General features: G+C 44.0%; 1 protein-coding gene across 1 annotated transcript in view; it reads left to right on the top strand.

Annotated features, from left to right (window-relative positions):
* Positions 1 to 20,844, top strand: part of ASTN2 (astrotactin 2) — a 1,033,755-nt gene that overhangs the window by 400,626 nt on the left and 612,285 nt on the right. The window contains exon 6 of the mRNA XM_052644759.1: positions 14,642 to 14,788. Within this exon, the coding sequence (XP_052500719.1) occupies positions 14,642 to 14,788 (147 nt within the window). The remainder of the gene's footprint in view (positions 1 to 14,641; positions 14,789 to 20,844) is intronic.

The following is a 20,844-nucleotide window of genomic DNA, read 5'->3' as shown; positions in this document are numbered from 1 at the left end:
ATCCTCGTGGCAGAAAGTGAAGAGGAACTAAAAAGCCTATTGATGAAAGTGGAGAGTGAAAAAGTTGGCTTAAAGCTCAACATTCAGAAAACAAAGATCATGGCATCCGGTCCCATCACATCATGGCAAATGGATGGGGAAACAGTGGAAACAGTGTCAGACTTTATTTTGGGGGACTCCCAAATTACTGCAGATGGTGTCTGCAGCCATGAAATTAAGACACTTACTCCTTGGAAGAAAAGTTATGACCAACCTAGACAGCATATTGAAAAGCAGAGATATTACTTTGCCAACAAAGGACCGTCTAGTCAAGGCTATGGTTTTTCCTGTGGTCATGTATGGATGTGAGAGTTGGACTGTGATGAAAGCTGAGCACCAAAGAATTGATGCTTTTAAACTGTGGTGTTGGAGAAGACTCTTGAGAGTCCCTTGGACTGCAAGGAGATCCAACCAGTCCATTCTGAAGGAGATCAGCCCTGGGATTTCTTTGGAAGGAATGATACTAAAGCTGAAACTCCAGTACTTTGGCCACCTCATGTGAAGAGTTGACTCATTGGGAAAGACCCTGATGCTGGGAGGGATTGGAGGCAGGAGGAGAATGGGAAGACAGAGGCTGAGATGGCTGGATGGCATCACTGACTCGATGGAGGTGAGTTTAAGTGAACTCCAGGAGTTGGTGATGGACGGGGAGGCCTGGCGTGCTGTGATTCACAGGGTTTCAAAGAGTCGGACACGACTGAGTGATTGAACTGAACTGGACTAAACATAGGGATGTGTTTAGTGAACATCTTTTCAAGTTATAGTTTTCTATGAGTAGATTTTCAATTTGCTGTGACATGGCCCTTACCCTGAAGTTTAACAGTAAGGGAAGGCTACATGCTGCCCTACTAAGGGCTTCAGAATCTAGATCCAGATTTGGAATTCTGGCTTTGGGGCTCAGTAGCCTTCTAGCCTTGAGCTAAACTCATTTCTCTTGTTTGCAAAATGAAGAGATCACAAAACTTTATGATTGATTGAAGCAAGTAATATCTAAAATACTTTGCACAACATATTATACATAGTGAATGCTTTAAAAGAAAAAGATTATCATCAGTAGCAGCAATTAAGTGGGTTTCTTTTCAGCTAGTGAGCTTCCAGGTGATGTTCAAGCTCAAGGTAGATGGCCACGATGAGAAACAGTGTAAGAAACTGCCTGTAGATGTTACTCACATTGTTAGATGTTAGGGTCAAAGCCCTTTGAATCCCCTGTGATCCTGAGCTTCTGTGAGTCAAATTTAGAACAGATAATACATATGGTTTAAGAATTAAGAGGAGTTTGGGTTTCCTGTGAGTTGCAATGGTTAGGGCAGGCTTCCAGGAGATGGGAGTTCTCTGGTCTTGAGAAGTTGGTCTCCCTTTGTGCATGTTACGAAATGTAGGCAGGACAACAGATCGCTGTGGGCAGTGCCTGCAGCCCGAGTCGATGGAAGGGACGGGCGAATGTAACTGTGGCAGAGTTTTTAGAACATCAGGCTGAGCCTTATTCTCCACCATTTTTCAGGTACAATCTGAGAGTCAGGAGAAAGAGGTGAAGAGGGGAGACGCACGGAGATTTGAGGAAGCTCTCTTCCTTTAGAGGAAGTGTGGTGCACTGGAGGAGATATTGAGTTTGGAGGTCAATAGGTCTTGGTTCCTATTCCATCTCTGCCCCCCTGCAAGTTCTGAGCCTTTGGGCAAGTCAATTAAACTCTGAGTTTCCATTTCCACCAGTGTCAAATAACATCCCCGTTGCCTAGAGTTGACAGTAAACATGTGAAATAAAAGAATTTCTGGCGGTAAAACCACCAGAGCAGACCTAGTAAATATGAAATGCATAAAAAACAGCATTTCTGTCCTCCTGCTTTCACAAACCTTCAACCACAGTCCAGAGGTGTCTTCTAAGCCAATGGAAGCGTGACTTTTTTGGCAAGCTCCGAGGAAAAGCAGCTAGAAATGTGTCTTTTATGAAGAAGGGAGATGGTTGGCCCTGATCTTCCCTGGTAGCCATGGAGACGTGCGGCTGCTTTCTGCTCCGTCCCTTTGTACCCACCGCGTGGTCTCCATTGTTCTTGCCGTGCCCCTTTGCCTGGGTGGTACGGGCTGAGGGTGGAGCTGCAGCTCAACAGCCTGCAGTCTGGGAGGGTGACCTCCGGGATCAAGCACCAGTATCTGAATATTTTTTTTTCTTTTGTAAGTCAATACCTGCTGATGATCACCTGTGAATCCAAGACTCAGATGTGACCTTTTCTCCCTCCTCCTTTCCCATTTATTTCTGAGTGTTTCTAGGACTTTAGTTCTTTTGAATCATCTCCACGATTTCTCATTCACACACTGCAATTTCACCTACGGAGTACAGAATCTTTTTCCTTTCCCTAATGCATTCCATCAGCCTGTTAAATTCCAGATGAATAGTATTTAACCTTCTACAATGGCCTCTTTTACCTGCCTCTTTTCATTCCTTGAATGTATTTTCCTGTGACTCTTAAAGTCCATTTTCCTTAAAAAAAAAAAAAAAAAAAAATTCTGGCTTTATTGACATATAATTGACATACATCTTGGTATAAATTTAAAGTGTGCAGCAAAATGGTTTGACTTACATATTTTGCAAAATGATTACTGTAATAAGTTTACTTAGCATCCATCATATCAAATAGATACAATAAAAAGAAACACAAAAGATGAGGAAAACATGTGTTTTCCTTGTGATGAGCACTTTTAGGATTTACCCTCTTAATACTTTTCTGTATACTGTACATCAGGGTTAGCTGCATGTCATCATGTTATACAAACATCCCTAGTACTTGTACATCTCACAACCGGAAGTTTGTATCTTTTGTTCACCAGCCTTCCAATTCCCTCTCTTTCCACCCACTATCCATGGTAACCAAAAATCTGGTCTCTTTTTTTCATGTTTTTTTTTTTTTCTCTAGATTCCATAGATAAATTAGATCATATGGTATTTAGTTTTCTCCATCTGACTTATTTCACTTAGCATTATGTCCTCAGAGACCCTCCATGTTGTCAAATGGCAGGATTTCCTTGTTTTTTATGGCTAAATAAAATTCTTCTGTGTGTGTGTGTATCTTGCAAGTTGTTATCTGTGGCTGAACGGATAGGCAGTTTCCATGTCTCCTTTGTAAATAATGCTGCTGTGAACATAGGGGCACAAGTACCTCTTCATGTTATTATAAGACTATGTTTTCTGTCAACACTTGGGAGCCAGGCGACTACAGACCCTGTATTCAGACGAGACTGACTATGAAAGTGTCCTCCATCTCTTCCCAGTGGTTAAGTCTTATCTTTTCCATTTTCAGATAGCGATTGTAATTTCTGCTTTGCAAGCCTGTTGAAAAGTTTAAGCAGGCAAATGTAAGTAAAAATTTTAAGCCAATGCCAAGCAAAGAATCCTCAAACTACCACACAATTGCACTCATCTCACACGCTAGTAAAGTGATGCTCAAAATTCTCCAAGCCAGGTTTCAGTAATATGTGAACCGTGAACTTCCAGATGATCAAGCTGGATTTAGAAAAGGCAGAGGAACAAGAGATCAAATTGCCAACATCCACTGGATCACTGAGAAAGCAAAAGAGTTTCAGAAAAACATCTACTTCTGCTTTACTGACTATGCCAAAGCCTTTGACTGTGTGGATCACAATACACTGTGGAAAATTCTGAAAGAGATGGGAATACCAGACCACCTGACCTGCCTCTTGAAAAACCTGTATGCAGGTCAGGAAGCAACAGTTAGAACTGGACATGGAACAACAGACTGGTTCCAAATAGGAAAAGGAGTACGTCAAGGCTGTATATTGTCACCCTGCTTATTTAACTTCTATGCAGAGTACATCATGAGAAACACTGGGCTGGAAGAAGCACAAGCTGGAATCAAGACTGCCAGGAGAAATATCAATAACCTCAGCTATGCAGATGACCCCACCCTTATGGCAGAAAGTGAAGAATTAAAGAGCCTCTTGATGAAAGTGAATGAGGAGAGTGAACCCTTCACTAGACAGACCTTTGTTGGCAAAGTAATGTCTCTGCCTAGACAGCATATTAAAAAGCAGATTATGACTATGGTTTTTCCAGTGGTCATGTATGGATGTGAGAGTTGGACTGTGAAGAAAGCTGAGCGCCAAAGAATTGATGCTTTTGAACTGTGGTGTTGGAGAAGATTCTTGAGAGTCCCTTGGACTGCAAGGAGATCCAACCAATTCATCCTAAAGGAGACCATTCCTGGGTGTTCACCCGAAGGACTGATGTTAAAGCTGAAACTCCAGTACTTTGGTCACCTGATGTGAAGAGCTGACTCATTTGAAAAGACCATGATCTGGGAAAGATTGAGGGCAGGAGGAGAAGGGGATGACAGAGGATGAGATGGCTGGATAGTATCACCGACTCAATGGACATGAGTTTGGGTAAACTCCGGGAGTTGGTGATGGACAGGGAGGCCTCGCGTGCTGCAGTTCATGGGGTCACAAAGAATCAGACATGACTGAGTGACTGAACTGAACTGAACAGGCATAGGAGCAACAGTTAATTATTGGGAACTGCTGATATTGCTAACAGTGACCTTTGTATTAACTTCTGAACTAGCTCATTAGTTCCCTCTTTTGTTCCACAGAACATTGATTCTGCAATATAGCAACACTTTGGGGAAACATTGGGTTAAATTCTTCTAAAGAGAATTTAATGTAGATCTTTTTAAACATTTTAATGCCAGATATATACCCTAGCAATTTAAGAGGTGATTGTAGAATGTAGCATGTCCTAGAATTTTTTGAAAATCAATTTTTTTTTCTTTTCAAGATACATTTTGTTTTGTAGGCAATATTGCACCAGCTCTATGGGCATTTAGGTACACTGTGTGACCAGTGGTTCTGGATATTCTAATCCTACCTTCCCCTCTCATCAGTGAGACCTGGGTCAATAGTTATGAAAGAGCACCAGACTCTGGGTCAGGTTATTCCCCTGGAGTACATGAGTTCACCTGGAATACATGAGTTCACAATTGAGTCTCTGCTTCCTCATTTGTATTCTCAAGATAATAGCAACATTACTGCACTGCATTTTTATAAAACGTGAATGACATGTTTGTGAGTAACTTGTGAACTAACAAGAATTGAAAGGAGTATGGCACAGGCGGCGACATGTTCATCACCACCCCACTGCCCCCACCCCACTCACCACCCCACTCACCGCCCCACTGCCCCACCCCACTCACCACCCCACTCACCACCCCACTCACCGCCCCACTGCCCCACCCCACTCACCACCCCACTCACCGCCCCACTGCCCCACCCCACTCACCACCCCACACACCACCCCACTCACCGCCCCACTGCCCCACCCCACTCACCACCCCACTCACCGCCCCACTGCCCCACCCCACTCACCACCCCACTCACCACCCCACTCACCGCCCCACTGCCCCACCCCACTCACCACCCCACTCACCACCCCACTCACCACCCCACTGCCCCACCCCACTCACCACCCCACTCACCACCCCACTGCCCCACCCCACTGCCCCCACCCACTACCCCACCCCACTCTCACCGCCTTGAAGTTGCCTTCCTGGTTTCGGGAACAGCTGTCTGCAGCTGCCACAGCAAAATCAAGGAGCCAGCTGTTGGACCCCATTCCGTGTCTGCTGTCTGTCCCTTTCCCACCAACAGGGTGGTCCAGGCCTGCACTACACATCCACTCCTCCCCACCAGGGCACAGCCAGCCCCAAGAGCTCCCCAGGGACCTCATGGATAACGGTCAGCTCCACATAGCTCAACTGAACTATTTTCTCAGGCTCAGAGAGGAAGGGAAACAGCCGTCTAGCTTGCCCCTCCCACCACTTGCCCTTCTGATAAGCTTCCCTCCGCTGATGCCAAGGTCCCCTGGAAGACCTATGGTCAATATCAGGTGGGACAACGAAGCCGCTAAGAATCCACCCATAGTCCCCATAGGCTCAAGGGCAAGCTGAGGCCTGTCAGGGAATTAACAGGGTTGATTCATTTCTGCTCACATCACATCTGCCATGCTGACAGAGAAGTCGTGGAAGCTAATGGTTGAGAACTTGGGCTCTCAAGTTAGGGTTTTAAAAATTTCAGCCCTGCTACCTTTGAGCTGGGTGGCCTTTAGCAAGTGGTGGCGTCAGTTTTTCCATTTGTAAAGTGGGGAAAAGGGAATAGTAGACCTCTCATGAGATTTCTGTGAATGTGAGATATTAGGTGAAAATGGCTAATTCTATTGTCTGGCACAAAGCTGATTTTTTCTGAATGTTGGTTAATGAGGATGATGGCATTCTTTGCTAGTAAACTCTTTGTAGAAAAAGCAAATCTATGTGAAGTGTAATAAAGAGACTCAAAGTAGGACTTTAGAGAGAGAAAGTAAGGCTAGCGACATCTGGGTGGTAGAGGAAGACTCGAGGCAACCGCATCTTGACCTCTAACTACGTAGCTGCCTGCAGGAGGAAGTCTCAGTGCGTCCTCTTTGGCTTGGACGGCAGAAGTGGGCTCACAGAGTGAGATTCTAGGACTGTTTAGAACAAGCATCTGAATACAGAACTGCTGCCTCTTAGGGGGTGAGTTTGCTGTCTCTGGAAGTATGCAAAAGCTGGATGAACCCTTGCACCGATCTTCTAAAGGAAAATCCTAGGGAAGAGAGGAGACTGGGGAAAGTACAAATGGATGTACTTTGGATTTGAGAGTGCCAGGTTCCGAGCGCCAGAGAACTCAGGACGCTAGTTCACGGCAGAAATAGAAAGGGGGCAGGCTGAGCAGAGACCTGGGCCCTGGTGGGCAAGACAGGGATGCGGATGCCCATGCTGACACATCGCACTGTAGCGTTGTGTGCAGAATCCAGACCCGAGGCGGATTAAGGAAAGGAGGCCGCCATCCCCAGAGATCTGAGAAAGCCCCAGTTTCAGATATTCTTTCCTCCTGCCTCCAGGGTGACACTTGCACTTGGCAGACGTGTCCCCATTTTAGTTTCCAGAAATACACAGGGAAGCACAGAGGCCCAGGAGCTCAGGTGTGCCAGGAAGACCATGAGGTTGTCAGTGAGGTCACTGGGGCACCCCATCCATCTGCGGTGGTCACCCTGATATGCAGGAGGCTTGGCGGCAGCTCACAGGCTTTTTTTTTTTTTTTTTTTTTGGTATGATTTCTGTGTGGGCAGGGACCGATCTTTGCCTGAGAAAGTAAATGAATGCATATGACTAGAAAAGTAGCAATAGCAATATTCTAATGCTGACACCTCTTGGTAGAAAGGGGAACAATGTTTAAGCATGCATTCACTCATTCAGTAGATCTTTACTGAGCACCTAATATATCCAGATGTGCTTATAGACACTGGACTCATAGAACAGAATAACAAGTGATGCCTAACACATGCATGTGAACACACATATATGTGTGTTCAGTTGCTCAGTCATGTCCGACTCTGTGGCCGCGTGGACTGTAGCCTGCCAGTCTCCTTGGCCCATGGAATTTTCCAGGCAAGAATACTGGAGTGGGTTCCCATGTCCTCCTCCAAAGGATCTTCGCAACTTCAGGGTTGGAACCTGTGACTCTTGCATCTCCTGCATTGGCAGGCACATAGTAGGTGCACATTAAATAACGTCTTATTGAACGAATCAATTCCCAGATGAGGACATTGAGGCTTAGAGAAGTAAGGTGACTTGCCCATGGGGACCAGCAGGTAGATGTAAAAGCCAGAATTCCAACTTGAGCCAGAGCATCACACGACCTCTTGATATCCACGTGGATGTCGAGTGTTGGGCGGTGGGGTTTTAAGGAACTGAGATGAAAGGAATGACATGGACAGTGTATGTCGATCCCTGAGTATGTATGTTCAGTGTTATAATCACAGTCTCTCATTTAACCCACACAACTTGTCTACCAGTTGGGGATTACCATTGTCATTTTACAGATTAGAGGACCAAGGTTCTGACCATGTTGGTAACTAGCCAAAAGTTAGAAGCTACTACAAGGGAAGAATTGGGACTTAAATCTCTATATCCAGAATCTTACACCAAACCTCTTTGGCATTTCTACTCTGGGGGCTCCTTCACCTTAATGGCTGGGTTCCTGGAACCCCTGTCCCTCACCACAGTTCCATGGGCCACTTAAAGAAAGAAATGACTTCTCAGTTTCGGATCCAGCCTCTCGTCCCCCGGGGTACCAGGTGGCAGGAATCAGTGACAGTATAGCAGCCTTAGGTTTTCCACACACAGTGGCCTGATGGGGTTAGATATATTTTCTTCATTGTAAAACGTGATTTATTCAGTCCAAGTTTAACGTAAATTTGATTTTCCTCTCTCAACCTGGCATTTCCAAACTGAGAATCAATCACACCCCAAATTATAGGCAGCATGTGGATCAACAATGCCGTTATTTCTGGTTGAATTTCTCAAGTGATGCATTTTATGCCATTCTCTGCTGCCATGAGAGGAGTTGAGGGGTTTAGAGGAAGGGAGAATGAAAGGGAAACTCGATTACTAAGTTTCTCCAGTCTCAATACACCCTGGGGAAATTCTGTTCCCACAATGCAGTTTTCTCCCTGGCAAGTGGTGAGGAGGAAACTACAAACTGGGATGTAACCAGGGCTAACCGTGGCCCTCGCCTTCCAAGGATGCTCACATTCTGATCTGGAGCTCTCATTTATTGAGTTTTGTTTTTTTTTTTAGCTAGTTACAAGCATCATCTTATTTTATCTTCAAATCAGTTCTGAAAGACCATTGTTCTCATTTTTTTCTTTATTCAGATGGAGACCTTGTGTCTTCTTAGGGTTGGGAAAAAGGGGAAGTGACACACTGAGATTTTTGTGGCTAAGCCGGGGTAGGCATGTCTGGCTCTTAAGACCATCCTGTTCCCACAAGGCATGATGCTGTCCGGGGGCCCGTACCCTGTGGTGAAGTGGGAGGTAGCGGGGTTATGGAGGAGAGGGCAGAAGGGACTAGGTCTAGCAGCAACACGGGTGCAGCTAGAGATAATCATACTAAGAGAAGTAAGTCAAAGAAATGGGTACCATATGACACCGCTCACATGTGGGGTCTAAAAGTTGGCACAAATGAGCCTATCTAAAACACGGAAAGAGACTCATGGACACACAGGACAGACTTGTGGTTGCCAAGCTGGGGGGCTGGGGGGGTGTGGGGAGGGAGAGGGTTTGACTGGAAGGTCAGTGTTGGTAGATGCAAGCTATTACATTTGAATGGATAGACAGCAAGGTGCTCCCATGTAGCACAGGATATATTCGATACTCCGTGATAAACTAAAATGGAAATGAATATAAAAGTAATGTATATGTGTGTATAACTGAGTCACTTTGCTGTAGATTGGCACAATACTGTAAATCAATCAACTATGCTTCAGTTTAAAAAAAAAAAAAAAAGGTACTCTGTAATGACCTGTATGGGGAAAGAACCTCAAAAAGAGTGGATATTTGTAATGTGTAATTAATTCACTTTACCATACAGTGGAAACTAACACAACATTGTAAATAAGCTATACTCAGTGAAATTAATTTGAAAACATAAATGGCAAAAAAAAAGAACCAGTTCTAATCCTGACTCTGCCACGCGCAGTTGACATGACCTTTGGCTTTTATTCCTCAGCCCCACTGTTCCTGTGCAAAACAGAGATAGTAGTAGCAGTTTGCTCTAAGGACTGAATGAGGTAATTCTCCTCTAGAATGTTAGCTTCAAGGACCTTGGCTGTTTTCTTTACTGTTTTTCCCCCCTTGACTAGAACAGTGTGAGGGAAGAGTTGGTATTCAGTAAACACTTGTTGGAAAGATGGATGGGTGGATGGATGGATGGGAGTGTTAGGCATAGCTCCTGGATAGCAGAAACCAGCTAACAGATGGAGGTTCTCTTCCCTCCAGGTCTTTGCCTCTTGCACTGCAGTGCAGAGCCTGGGTGAGGAGGAGTTGTGTATTATGGGAGAGAGAGTTTCTACCTTGCCACTGTCTATAGTCCCGACTCAGAGCTAAGTGCTGATCATCAGTTCCCTAGGCCAAGAACTCTTTAAAAAGTCACCTCTGTTTGCTTCCCATTGTGAAGTTTCTGCCGGGGCCGTTGCCATGGAAACCCCCCAAGCCCCGGTGGCTGCTCCGTGGGCATCTGGCCTGAGTGCAGACTTGATGTGCGTGCTCCCTTCTTCCCGGACTTCAGAGACAAGTGTGCAGTTCCAGGCTTTCTCTGAGTAGATGGCTACCCCAGGATGCCGTTCATTTGCATTCTCTCCCCCACTCCTTCTGCTTCTTAAAACTCTCCGTGCGCACTCCGCTCTGTGTGGCTTCAGTTTCTATAAAGAATCATTCAGTTCCTAGTATGTTCTGATAATGGGTTGGACAAAGAGGTAAGTCAGTCCTGATTTCTGCTATCAGTTATGAGATAAACACCAATGTCTGGCTTGGAAATGACCATTTTACCAAGGGTCTGTCTTATGCCAGAAACTGTGCTGGTCGTCTGACATTTGCTGTCTCATGTCTTACAACACTCTTGAAGGAAAGCTCATTTTATTCCTATTCTCCAGATAAGAAAACTAAGGACCAGCGAGCTAATATGACTTTACTCCTACTCCTCACCCCTTGACTCTTTCTTAAAACAATATTGCTGTTTCATTTTGGCTGTGCTGGGTCCTCACTGCTGTGCGCCGGCTCTCTCTAGTTGCAGCGAGTAGGAGCTTCTCACTGTGGTGGCTTCTTCTGTGCAGAGCACAGCCTCTGGGCACATGGCTCAGCAGTTGCTGCACGCAGGCTCTCAGGCACGTGCAGTTGTTGTAGTACATGGGCTCAGTTGCCCCGCAGCATGTGGAAGCTTCCCAGGCCAGGGATTGAACTGCATTGGCAGTCAGATTCTTACCCACCGGACCACCAGGGAAGTCCCCTATTGGCTCTTAGGGACCCTGGATTACTCTGAAGATTTAAATGGAGGGCCCAGCATGGGCCCAGGGAGCTAGTCTAAGCGAGTCCTCTCCTGCTCCTCAACTCTCTTCCCCCAACCAGAAGGCAGCCCCATGGAGCCTATGGTATACCCATAACTGGCTAATTAGTGGGCAGAATGTCTTGATTACAGCCTCATCTTCACGTGCTCTTTCTCTCAGAACAGCCGCTTTGGAGCCTGGAGTGGAAGCTCAGTGCTGCTTCTAACTCATATCTGGGGGCAGGATGGGGAGAGTCTTGTTAAATATCCAGGCTAGTTGTAATTTGTTGCCTTTTTAAGAAAACACCTACACAAGACACCAAGCCCTAGTTCATACCCTTTCTGGTAGAAAACACTGATGTTAACTTGAGTCTTCTGTTTAGTTATGAAGCAGTTGATAACACCAAAGTTTGAAACAGCTTCTTGTGGTCCCAGATGAGAGGAAAAAAGTGTGTTTTTGATGTGGTCCTTTTTTAAGTTTAGAGATTTTCTATCTCCTGACACCAGAACCATCTTTTTATCTTAACCACTCCTCTGTTTAACTGGTATTCACTAACTGTAGCAGCCACAGATAATGAATTGTCCCTGCCACAGGCTCTGCCTTGCTCTGTGCTCAGTCGCTCAGTTGTGCCTGACTCTTTGTGACCCCATGAAGTGTAGCCCACCAGGCTCCTCTGTCCGTGGGGATTCTCCAGGCGAGAATGCTGGAGTGGGTTACCATGCCCTCCTCTAGGGGATCTTCCCAACCCAGGGACTGAACCCAGGTCTCCTGCACTGCAAGCGGATTCTTTACCATCTGAGCCACAAGGAAAGCCCAAGAACATGAGAGTGGGTAGTCTGTCCCTTCTCCAGGGGACCTTCCAGACCCAGGAATTGAAGCAGGGTCTCCTGCATTGCAGGCAGATTCTTTACCAGCTGAGCTACCAGGGAAACCCCATGCCTTATTCTAAGACTGGCAATAAAGATAAAGCCCTTATATTAAATGAAGTAATTTCTAGGTTCTAGGCAGTGAACTTGGCAGGAGAGACATAAAGATGGTGAAGGTGGGATCCCTTCCCTCAAGGAGCTCACTGGTTATTAATAAAAACAGATACTCATACAGGAATCCCAGAGTGGGCTGTCAGGGTATCCATTAGGTCCATCCATCCAAGTGTCGATTGTGTATGCTTGCTGTGCTTTTTGATAGGTCACTGCCAGGGCCTGGTTGCTGATATTGTTACCATCACTTCTGGACGTTATGATCCATTTACTGAGACGCTACCTTATGGGCTTCCCTGGTGGCTCATAAAGAGCCACTCTTGGTTAAGAGTCTGCCTGTGATGCGGGAGACCCAGGTTCGATCGCTGGGTCGAGAAGATCCCCTGGAGAAGGAAATAGCAACCGTTCCAGTATTCTTGCCTTGGAGAATCCCATGGACAGAGGAGCATGGCAGGCTACAGTCCATGGGGGTCACAAGAGTCGGACACGACTGAATGACTAAACCTTTTTTTTATCTATTTACCGTATTCCAGACATTGCACTCAGCATCAGGACACAGTAATGAGCAGAAGACAGTGCCTGCCCTCAAGGAGTTTACCATCAAGTTACTAGATTCTGGTGTTTGAATAAGATATTTTAAGAAACCCAGCAAATGCAGACAAATCTCTCTAGAGGGAGAGGAATTCACATTTATCATTAATCTCAGTAAGGGATGGGAGACAAGAAAACAAGTGGACTTAACTTCTACAAATAGCTCCCATGCTAATGGGAACATGATGGAGAGTGCTCACTGTGGCATCACTGTAGTGCTTCAACCCTGCCAGCACCTGGCTAGCTGGGTAGGAGAGAGTAACAGAAGGCATGAGTGGAGGGGCCCACCGTGAGCCCCAGATACCTGCCAGGCTAATCAGCATGGACCACATCCTATGGCCAGATGCTGTATAACAGCTCGAGGGGTTCCACCAGGGAGTGGGGAGCGAAAATGTGCCCATCCCTCCCTCATCTCACAAGCAAACAATAGAAGAGATGCTAAGGGCATAGAATACAGAGGATTGCATGCTCTTTAAGTGCTGTGGAGGAGGACGACGGAAGACTGAAAGACAACATCAAGGTTTCCGGCCAGCTTAAATGATGGTGCTTTCAGTACTCTGGGGAGACCAGGAAAAGTAGGAGGCTTTTAGGAGAAGGGAATGTGTCCAATGTTGAACATGTCATTTTGTCATGCCTGTGGGATCTTCCGAGAGAGAGGTCTGGGAGGTTTGGGCATAAAGGTTTGCTCCAGATAAGAGTCCAGAGGATAATAGAAATTTGGGAAACATTGCTTTAGAAGTGGTAATCAAAGCCTTGAAATGAAATGTGAGGAGTAGAGCCTAAATAATGAGATCCAGTGTGGGCTCCCGACATAGTCCACAGAATTTCTTTGCTGGCTCTCCTTGCCATGCAGATCCGATCTATCTACTCATTCTACTGCGTCTGTGAAGCTGTATTTAGTTTTCTCAAGCAACTTTCTCCCCCATCCCCCGCTGCTATCCTATGCCCTTCTCTAGTAGCTCTTAGCACAACTTGCCTTAGATTCTAATTAGCTGTGGATAAGCTTGCCTTTGGGCTTCCCAGGTGGTCAGTGGTAAAGAACCCACCTGCCAATGCAGGAGACGTAAGAGGTGCAGGTTCAGTCCCTGTGTTGGGAAGATCCCCTCCTCCCTGGAGGAGGCAACCCACTCCAGTATTCTTGCCTGGAGAATCCCATGGACAGAGGAGCCTGGTGGGCTACAGTCCATGGGGTCACAAAGAGTTGGACACAACTGAAGCGACTTAGCATGCATGTACAAGCCTGCCTTTGCCCCTAGCCTGTAAGCTCTTGAAGAACAAGAACTATTCTTATTCTGCTCTGTGTGTGTCTCACATAGTAGGTCATCAGTAAACGCTTGGGAAATTAACTTGAACTGATCAGCCTCAAACAGTATGTAAAACCATTCTAGATGACAGACATATATACACCATGCCACGTGATAATCACCGGCACTTGTGAACTTTTATTATTATCCTCATCATTCGCACAAGAAAACTGAGGTTCAAAAATGAAACCACAGCCAGTGAGGACTGAACCCCAGGTTTGAACTCATAATGGTCAAACTCCAAAGCCCATGCTCCTTCCCCTTGGCCCTATGAGTTCAACAACACAGCATCTTCTCAATTGCTTCTAAAGAGAGTAGAAAATTCAATATCATCTAAATATTAAGAATGACTAGTCTAATTTGGAGGGGAGGAGTGAAAATTGCCACGATTTTGAGGAAATTTGTTTATTTTCATTAATACCAAAAGGGATAATAAACCTATTATGCAGTGGGTTAAAGATCCAAAAAAGGGGCTTCCTGGCAGTACAGTGGTTAAGGTTTTGCCTTCCCATGCAGGGGGGTACAGGTTCAATCCCTTGTGAGGGAGCTGAGATCTCACATGCCTCTTGGCCAAAAGAATAGAACATTAAAAAAAAAAGTAATAGATTCAATTAAAACTTAAAAAAGAATACAATTGAAAGAAAAGGAAAAAAAAAAAAAAAAGACTCGACAAGGGACCACGAGATGTCATTGCAAGCGCAGAGACTGGGGAATGTGATTTCTTCTTCCTGCTTCCCATTTGGAAATCAACAGGATTCCCAAGCCCCAGGCTCCTCCTGTTTCCTCACCTTGGGGACTTACGTATCTTTGTGTGTGTTCCTCTTACAGGTTTGCTGAAAAGCCCAGTGAACAAGACGGCCCTGACGCTGATTGCCGTGAGCTCCTGTGTCCTGGCCATGGTGTGTGGCAGTCAGATGTCCTGTCCCCTCACGGTGAAGGTGACGCTGCACGTGCCCGAGCACTTCATCGCAGACGGTAAGAGCTGAGCGTTAGAGACGCCCCACGCCGGCTAGGCACCTGGCACTCCTGTCTGGTCGGATGTTTCCCATGAACATTCCCCCCTTGAACGTGCCCAGCCTCAGAATGATGTTGCCGAAACTAGAGAGAGCATCCAAAGACCTTAAAAGAGGTCTTCATCATTTAGAATCCTGGGTTATTTAATACAACGAAAGACTGCTTTTGTTCCATGGGCAAGGATAAGGTTTGTTAATAAAGAATTCGGGCGTGAGTTTGCAGAAAGATCGAGCACTTCAGAGAACCTCCTGTTTCTTATCAAGCTTGTGCATCCTGCTGTTGTTGAGTCACTCAGTCACGTCCGACTCTCTGCAGCACTGTGGGCCACAGCATGCCGGGCTTCCCTGTCCTTCGCTATCTCCCAGAATTTGCTATTCCTAGCTAAATATGCCACTCCCCCGCCCCCAAAAAAACCCAGTCTTTGCTCATTAAAAAGTATGACAAAGAAGACTGTATGAGCTTTGTGGAAACTTCCTTGAGTGTCCTGGATTATATTCATATCTCATTCCCTGTAAATGTACTTTACAAGCATATTATATCCTACCATTTACTCTTCACCCAATTAATTTGAATTAATGAGACATGGTAGTTGCTGTAGTCATTCGCAAAGCATGGTCCAAGAAACTGATTAAGGCGCTTGATATCTATTGCTAAAGTGCCCTCCAGAAAATGGTTCCAGTTTCCGTACATCCAGCAGAATGTGATGTGTTTCCCCAAACGTTTGGCATTATTATTATTTTTTTTTTTTACAATTTATAACACGTATATTATAACTTTTCCTTTTTATACATTACAGAAGAATTGCTTTTCTCTATACTCTTCCATTTGGGAAAAGAGGTTTTTTTTTTTTTAATGAAGTATAGTTGATTTACAATGTTGTGTTAAATTTTGCTGTACAGCAAAGATACATACATACATATATACATCTATATATAAAATTGTGTATCCACACATGCACACACACATTTTTATGGGCCTTCCCAGGTGGCGCTAGTGGTAAAGAATCTGCCTGTCAGTGCCAGAGAGGTAAGAGACCTCTAGGTTGGTAAGATCCCCTCGAGGAGGGCCTGGCAACCCACTCCACCAGTATTCTTGCCTGGAGAATCCTCATGGACAGAGGAGCCTGGCAGGCGATAGTCCATGGCATCACAAGGAGTCAGACACGACTGAAGCAACTTAGATACATATGTGCATGCATTTTTAATATCCATTTCCATTATGGCTTATCACAAGATGCTTTATATAGTTCCCTGTAAACAGTAGGATCTTGTTGTCTGTCCATTCTATATATAAGAGTTTGCATGGGCTAACCCCACCTCCCAACTCCTTGCTTTCCCGACCCCCTTCCCCTTGGCAGCTAACAATCTTTCTCTATATCCATGAGTCTGTTTGTGTTTTATAGATAAGCTCATTTGTGTTGCATTTCAGATTTCGTATGTAGGTGATATCAAACGATATTCGTCTTTCTGACTGAGTTCCCGTAGGATGAGTATCTCTGGTCGCATTCATTTTGATACTGATGGCATTATTCCCTTCTTTTTTACGGCTGAGTCTCATCCCGTTGCTTGCATGTACCACATCTTCTTTTCTGTTATTAATCTTTACTGGAGTATAGTTGATTTACAATGTTGCGTTAGTTTCAAGTGTACAGCAAACTGAATTACACACACACACACACACACCACTCTTTTTCAGATTCTTTTCCCATATAGGTTATTACAGAGTGAAGGTCCCTGTCTTATGCAGTAGGTCCTTATTAGTATTATTATTATTTTTAAATGTATTAAAAGTTACCATAAATATAATAAAGAAGACATATTATGTATGCAGCTTAATGAATTTTTACATGAATTCACCCAGATCAAACATAAAACATTACCAGAACCATCAGCTTCCTTACACCCCCTCCCAGTGAATCCCCTCCCATGGATAACCACCCTTCTGACTTAAGCACCAAGGGAATACCATTATTTTTTTTTACTCTTTTTCTGTTGGATATATATTAGATGTTTTTGAGAGCCTTACTGTATATTTGTCCCCCTTATGCCATCGCAACTCAATTTTATCTATAATTTTTAAGTTACAGTGTTTACAGCATAGCACTCATTTGTTCAGTATGTTCTGTCCAAAGAGGAACTTCTACCTCCTTTCCCTGAAACACCTTGACATTTACTAAAGCATCCTGTGATTGCTCCTACTTCACCATAGTGAACTAGCCCCTACTTTAAATTTTTAGAATTATTTTTATTGACGTATAGTTGATGTGCAATATTATAAAAGATTCAGGTGTACAACATAGTAATTAACAATTTTTAAAGACAACATTCCATTTACAGTTATTGTAAAATATTGGCTATATTCCCTATGTTATACTGTATATCCTTATGGCTTATTTATTTTGTATGTAGTACTTCATACCTCTTAATCCCCTCCCATTATCTTTCCCCTTCCCCTTTTCCTTTCCCCTCTGGTAACCACTGTTTTTTTTTTTTTTTTCCTCTCTCTATCTGTGAGTCTGTTTCTTTTTTGTTCTTGTCACTCATTTGTTGTCTTTTTTAGATTTCACATTAAAGTGCTATCATGCAGTATTTGTCTTTCTCTGTCTGACTTATCTCTGGCCTCATTCTGACATCACAATAGTTTTGCCATTTTCTTCAAGGATAGGGTGATCCTTTGATTTTCCTATCTCCCAACTATATGCTTTCTAAAAAATCTGCTTCCCATGAGGGTGGGACATGATCTAACAAAGAAAAAAAAAAGACGTATGTATTGAAGTTGGTAGGGTTTCTAACTGTGATTTCTGGAAATATGATATGAGAATGTTTTGCAGAGAGGCAAGAGGAGAAGTGATGACAGTGGTACCTATTTCCTTGAACCCTTACCATCACTTGGCATTAATATTTGTAAATGCAGTCAGATATAGCATACATAAAGAATGCAGATTGCATGTATATAAATCAGTGGTTTTTTAAAACATATATTTATATAGCCAAACAGAAATATAGCCCCCCCCCCCCCAAGGCCACTGGCTGAGTTATAAGCAGCAACACTGTCATAGTGAGGCCTATCATGGTAAGAGCAATCCCCATCAAATGGGAGAGAATCCATCAAGATGAGGCCACCCAAGGACTATGGCCAAGGCAGCTCTCACGGTTCTCACCTTTCCCCATGAAGCTTAAGCTGCCAAACTGCCACCAACCGTTAGAGTGCTCAGTCAACCACGTGTCTTTGGGCTGTCCATGGTGCTGAAGTGTTGAAGGTGGCTGAGTAATGGGTTTGGTCTTCAGGGGGGAAATAATGGATTCTGTACTTGTGTTACAACATAGTTGTACTTGATACTTTCTGCCCATTACACAAAAAGGTCAGTATGATATAGTACTTGTCCAGAGCCCAGCTGGCAAGAGCAATAAATACTAACAGAGTCCCCATCCAAGCCCTTGGCAAATATCACCCTTTGCTTTGTCTGGGCCTTCTCAAGGCCACTGGTGGCTTTTTGCTCTGCTAAGCACCTAGTGAAGAGATGGGCTAGATGTGTGTCCAAATTGACTGGATTTAGCATTGATTTTTCAGCTGTGGCCTTTAAGTGATCTGCATTTGGATTAGACAACCCAAGTGTCTCATGATCCCCAGAACTAGTGAACCGTATTCTCTATGAGTAGATCCCAAGTGTTAATGGTCTTAACAAGAACTCGAGGAGGTCCCTTATCAGAAGTTTGAGAGCTGCATCAATATTTCTGTAAGTGTTACTTTCCTTTCCTCTAACAGGGTAATAACTCCTTGAGACCTCTTGCAGCCCTCATAAGGGGCTTTGTTTTCTTCCGTCTTTGACTTGATCCATGCTAATTTATGGAGCTGCCTTACAGTGCAATTCCAGTGATTGCCAATAAGACTGAATATCATGTGAGTGGTCCCCATGCTTCATAACAAAGCAGCTCTTATCACATGGATTTGGGCTTCATCTAAATTGCCCGACAGGTAACATTATTGATAAATAGATATTGGTTAGCATCAAGAACTCATATGAGTTGAGAATTTAGTTTCTTCAATTCTTGGGGCTTCCAGTGTATGTTAGGATATGTTCACCCAAGATCCTGGCTGTATAATAATCCAGTAGAAGACACAACTTTTAAAGGAATAAGTTGTCTAGATTAAATAGATGAAATGGTTCCACTCTAGTGTAGATAGATACCACTATGCCTAGAGTTTTCTGTTCTGTTTTGTTCTGGCAGTTGTACTTTAAGAAGGTCAATGATATATTGGAAGACATCCAAGATAAAGGACTTGCAGCCAAGAGATTGGAAAAACATTGTCAATATGTAATGGCTTCTTAAGGAAATGATGGAAGAAAATCATTCTGTAAGAAGTGTTTAAGGAACTCAGACAAAAAGTGGACTTGGAATTATTGAGCATATCTGTTATGAATATGCAGTGTTCAAAACACCTTACACAAAGTTACTAATTTAATTCTCAAAGCAGAACTGTGAGGCAGGATTTAGCATCCTCTTTTTGCATACATGGAAGGTAGGTTTTGGAGATGTTAAGAGATTTAGCCAGATTAACGCACAGAAGTGAAGCAAGCTATGCAAGCCCAAGCCAACCTAAACCCCTTATCCATGCTTTTCCCACACTCCACGGCTTCACAAAAATGACCACGACAGTTATTATTTGTCTTGAAAAGGGCGCAGGCTTGTTCTAAAAGTCCCCAGGAAGCAAAATTAGAGCTATATGGGTTATGAGGGTGGTCAGAGATGGGAGAAAATTGAGTATTAGTCTGAAAATATCTCCACTTTCCAGGCGTTAGTCTCATCTATAAAGGAAGGGATAATAGTCGTATTTATCTCATAGAGTTATTGTGAAGAATAAATGAAATAATGCTCGTAAGACTTTTAGCTCAGTACCTGAGATCTAGTAATGGCTCAATAAATTGTATTAATGTTAGTAGTTGTGATAATACTTTTTAATATCAGAATGGGGTCATTGCAAGGTAATGAGTTCCCCATCATAGGGAATTTCCTGAAAATAGATGACCACGTTTCTATGAAGCCACACAAGAAAAGTAAAGGAATATGTTTGGCTATGGTACCAAATAGTTTAAATTGGAGCCATTTTACCAGAATATAAATTTTTAAAACATTAAAAGTCTTAGGGCCTTTGGAGTGAGTATGTTTATTCTTTACTGTTTCATCCCTGAGTATCACTCATTCTTTGACCAGGCTCAGAAATGGAGTGAGACTCAGGGGTGAGTTATGGCCAGTGATGTCTCTTGACTAAATATACCCCTCTGTGGAACACAGACTTTGTTCTTTTATGTTGATATGCTCATTGGTGAGCATATCATGGAAGCCACCATGCTTCCCTGGTGGCTCAGATGGTAAAGAATCTGCCTGCAATGTAGGAGACCTGGGTTCCATCCCTGGGTCGGGAAGACCCCCTGGAGAGGGGAATGGCTACTTACTCCAGTATTCTTGCCTGGAAAATCCCATGAACAGAGGAGCCTGGTGGGCTATAATCCATGGGGTTGCAAAGAGTCAGACATAGCTGAGTGACTTAACACTTTCATTTTAACCTAAACACACACTGTGTTCTTTTATGTTGATATGCTCATTTGGCATAAATATTCCTGCAAAAATATCTATTTGTTAAGGTCAAGTTAATGTCTTAGCATTAACTTTGGGGTTGGACTGAGGTAGTATTCATGTCTTCTCTGTTCCCTGTGATTGAGAAATTGAGGATTATGGGTTCCTTACCAGCCTATGACATCATCAAGTGGAAACATTCATCATTAGGATGCCCTGGTTCATTAATATGCCCCATGTGTAGCTGCTTTTGAACACATTATATACAATGAATCTCGCTCTACATTTATTTGCTTGCACCCCTGCTTTATGCCTTTCCACCCAAGAGAGTGAGCTAATGTGTGGCCGTGCCGTTAATGAGGAATGAGGTTCGTAATTGACTTCAGAGCAAGTGTGCAGTGATTTGAATACATGGGAGAAGTCGTTTCAATTCTTGGAAGT

Source organism: Budorcas taxicolor, chromosome 8 (assembly GCF_023091745.1).
Source record: "Budorcas taxicolor isolate Tak-1 chromosome 8, Takin1.1, whole genome shotgun sequence".
Classification (NCBI taxonomy): Eukaryota; Metazoa; Chordata; class Mammalia; order Artiodactyla; family Bovidae; genus Budorcas; species Budorcas taxicolor.
The sequence above is the reverse complement of the archived record's forward strand: the minus strand, read 5'-3'. Positions and strand labels throughout refer to the sequence as shown.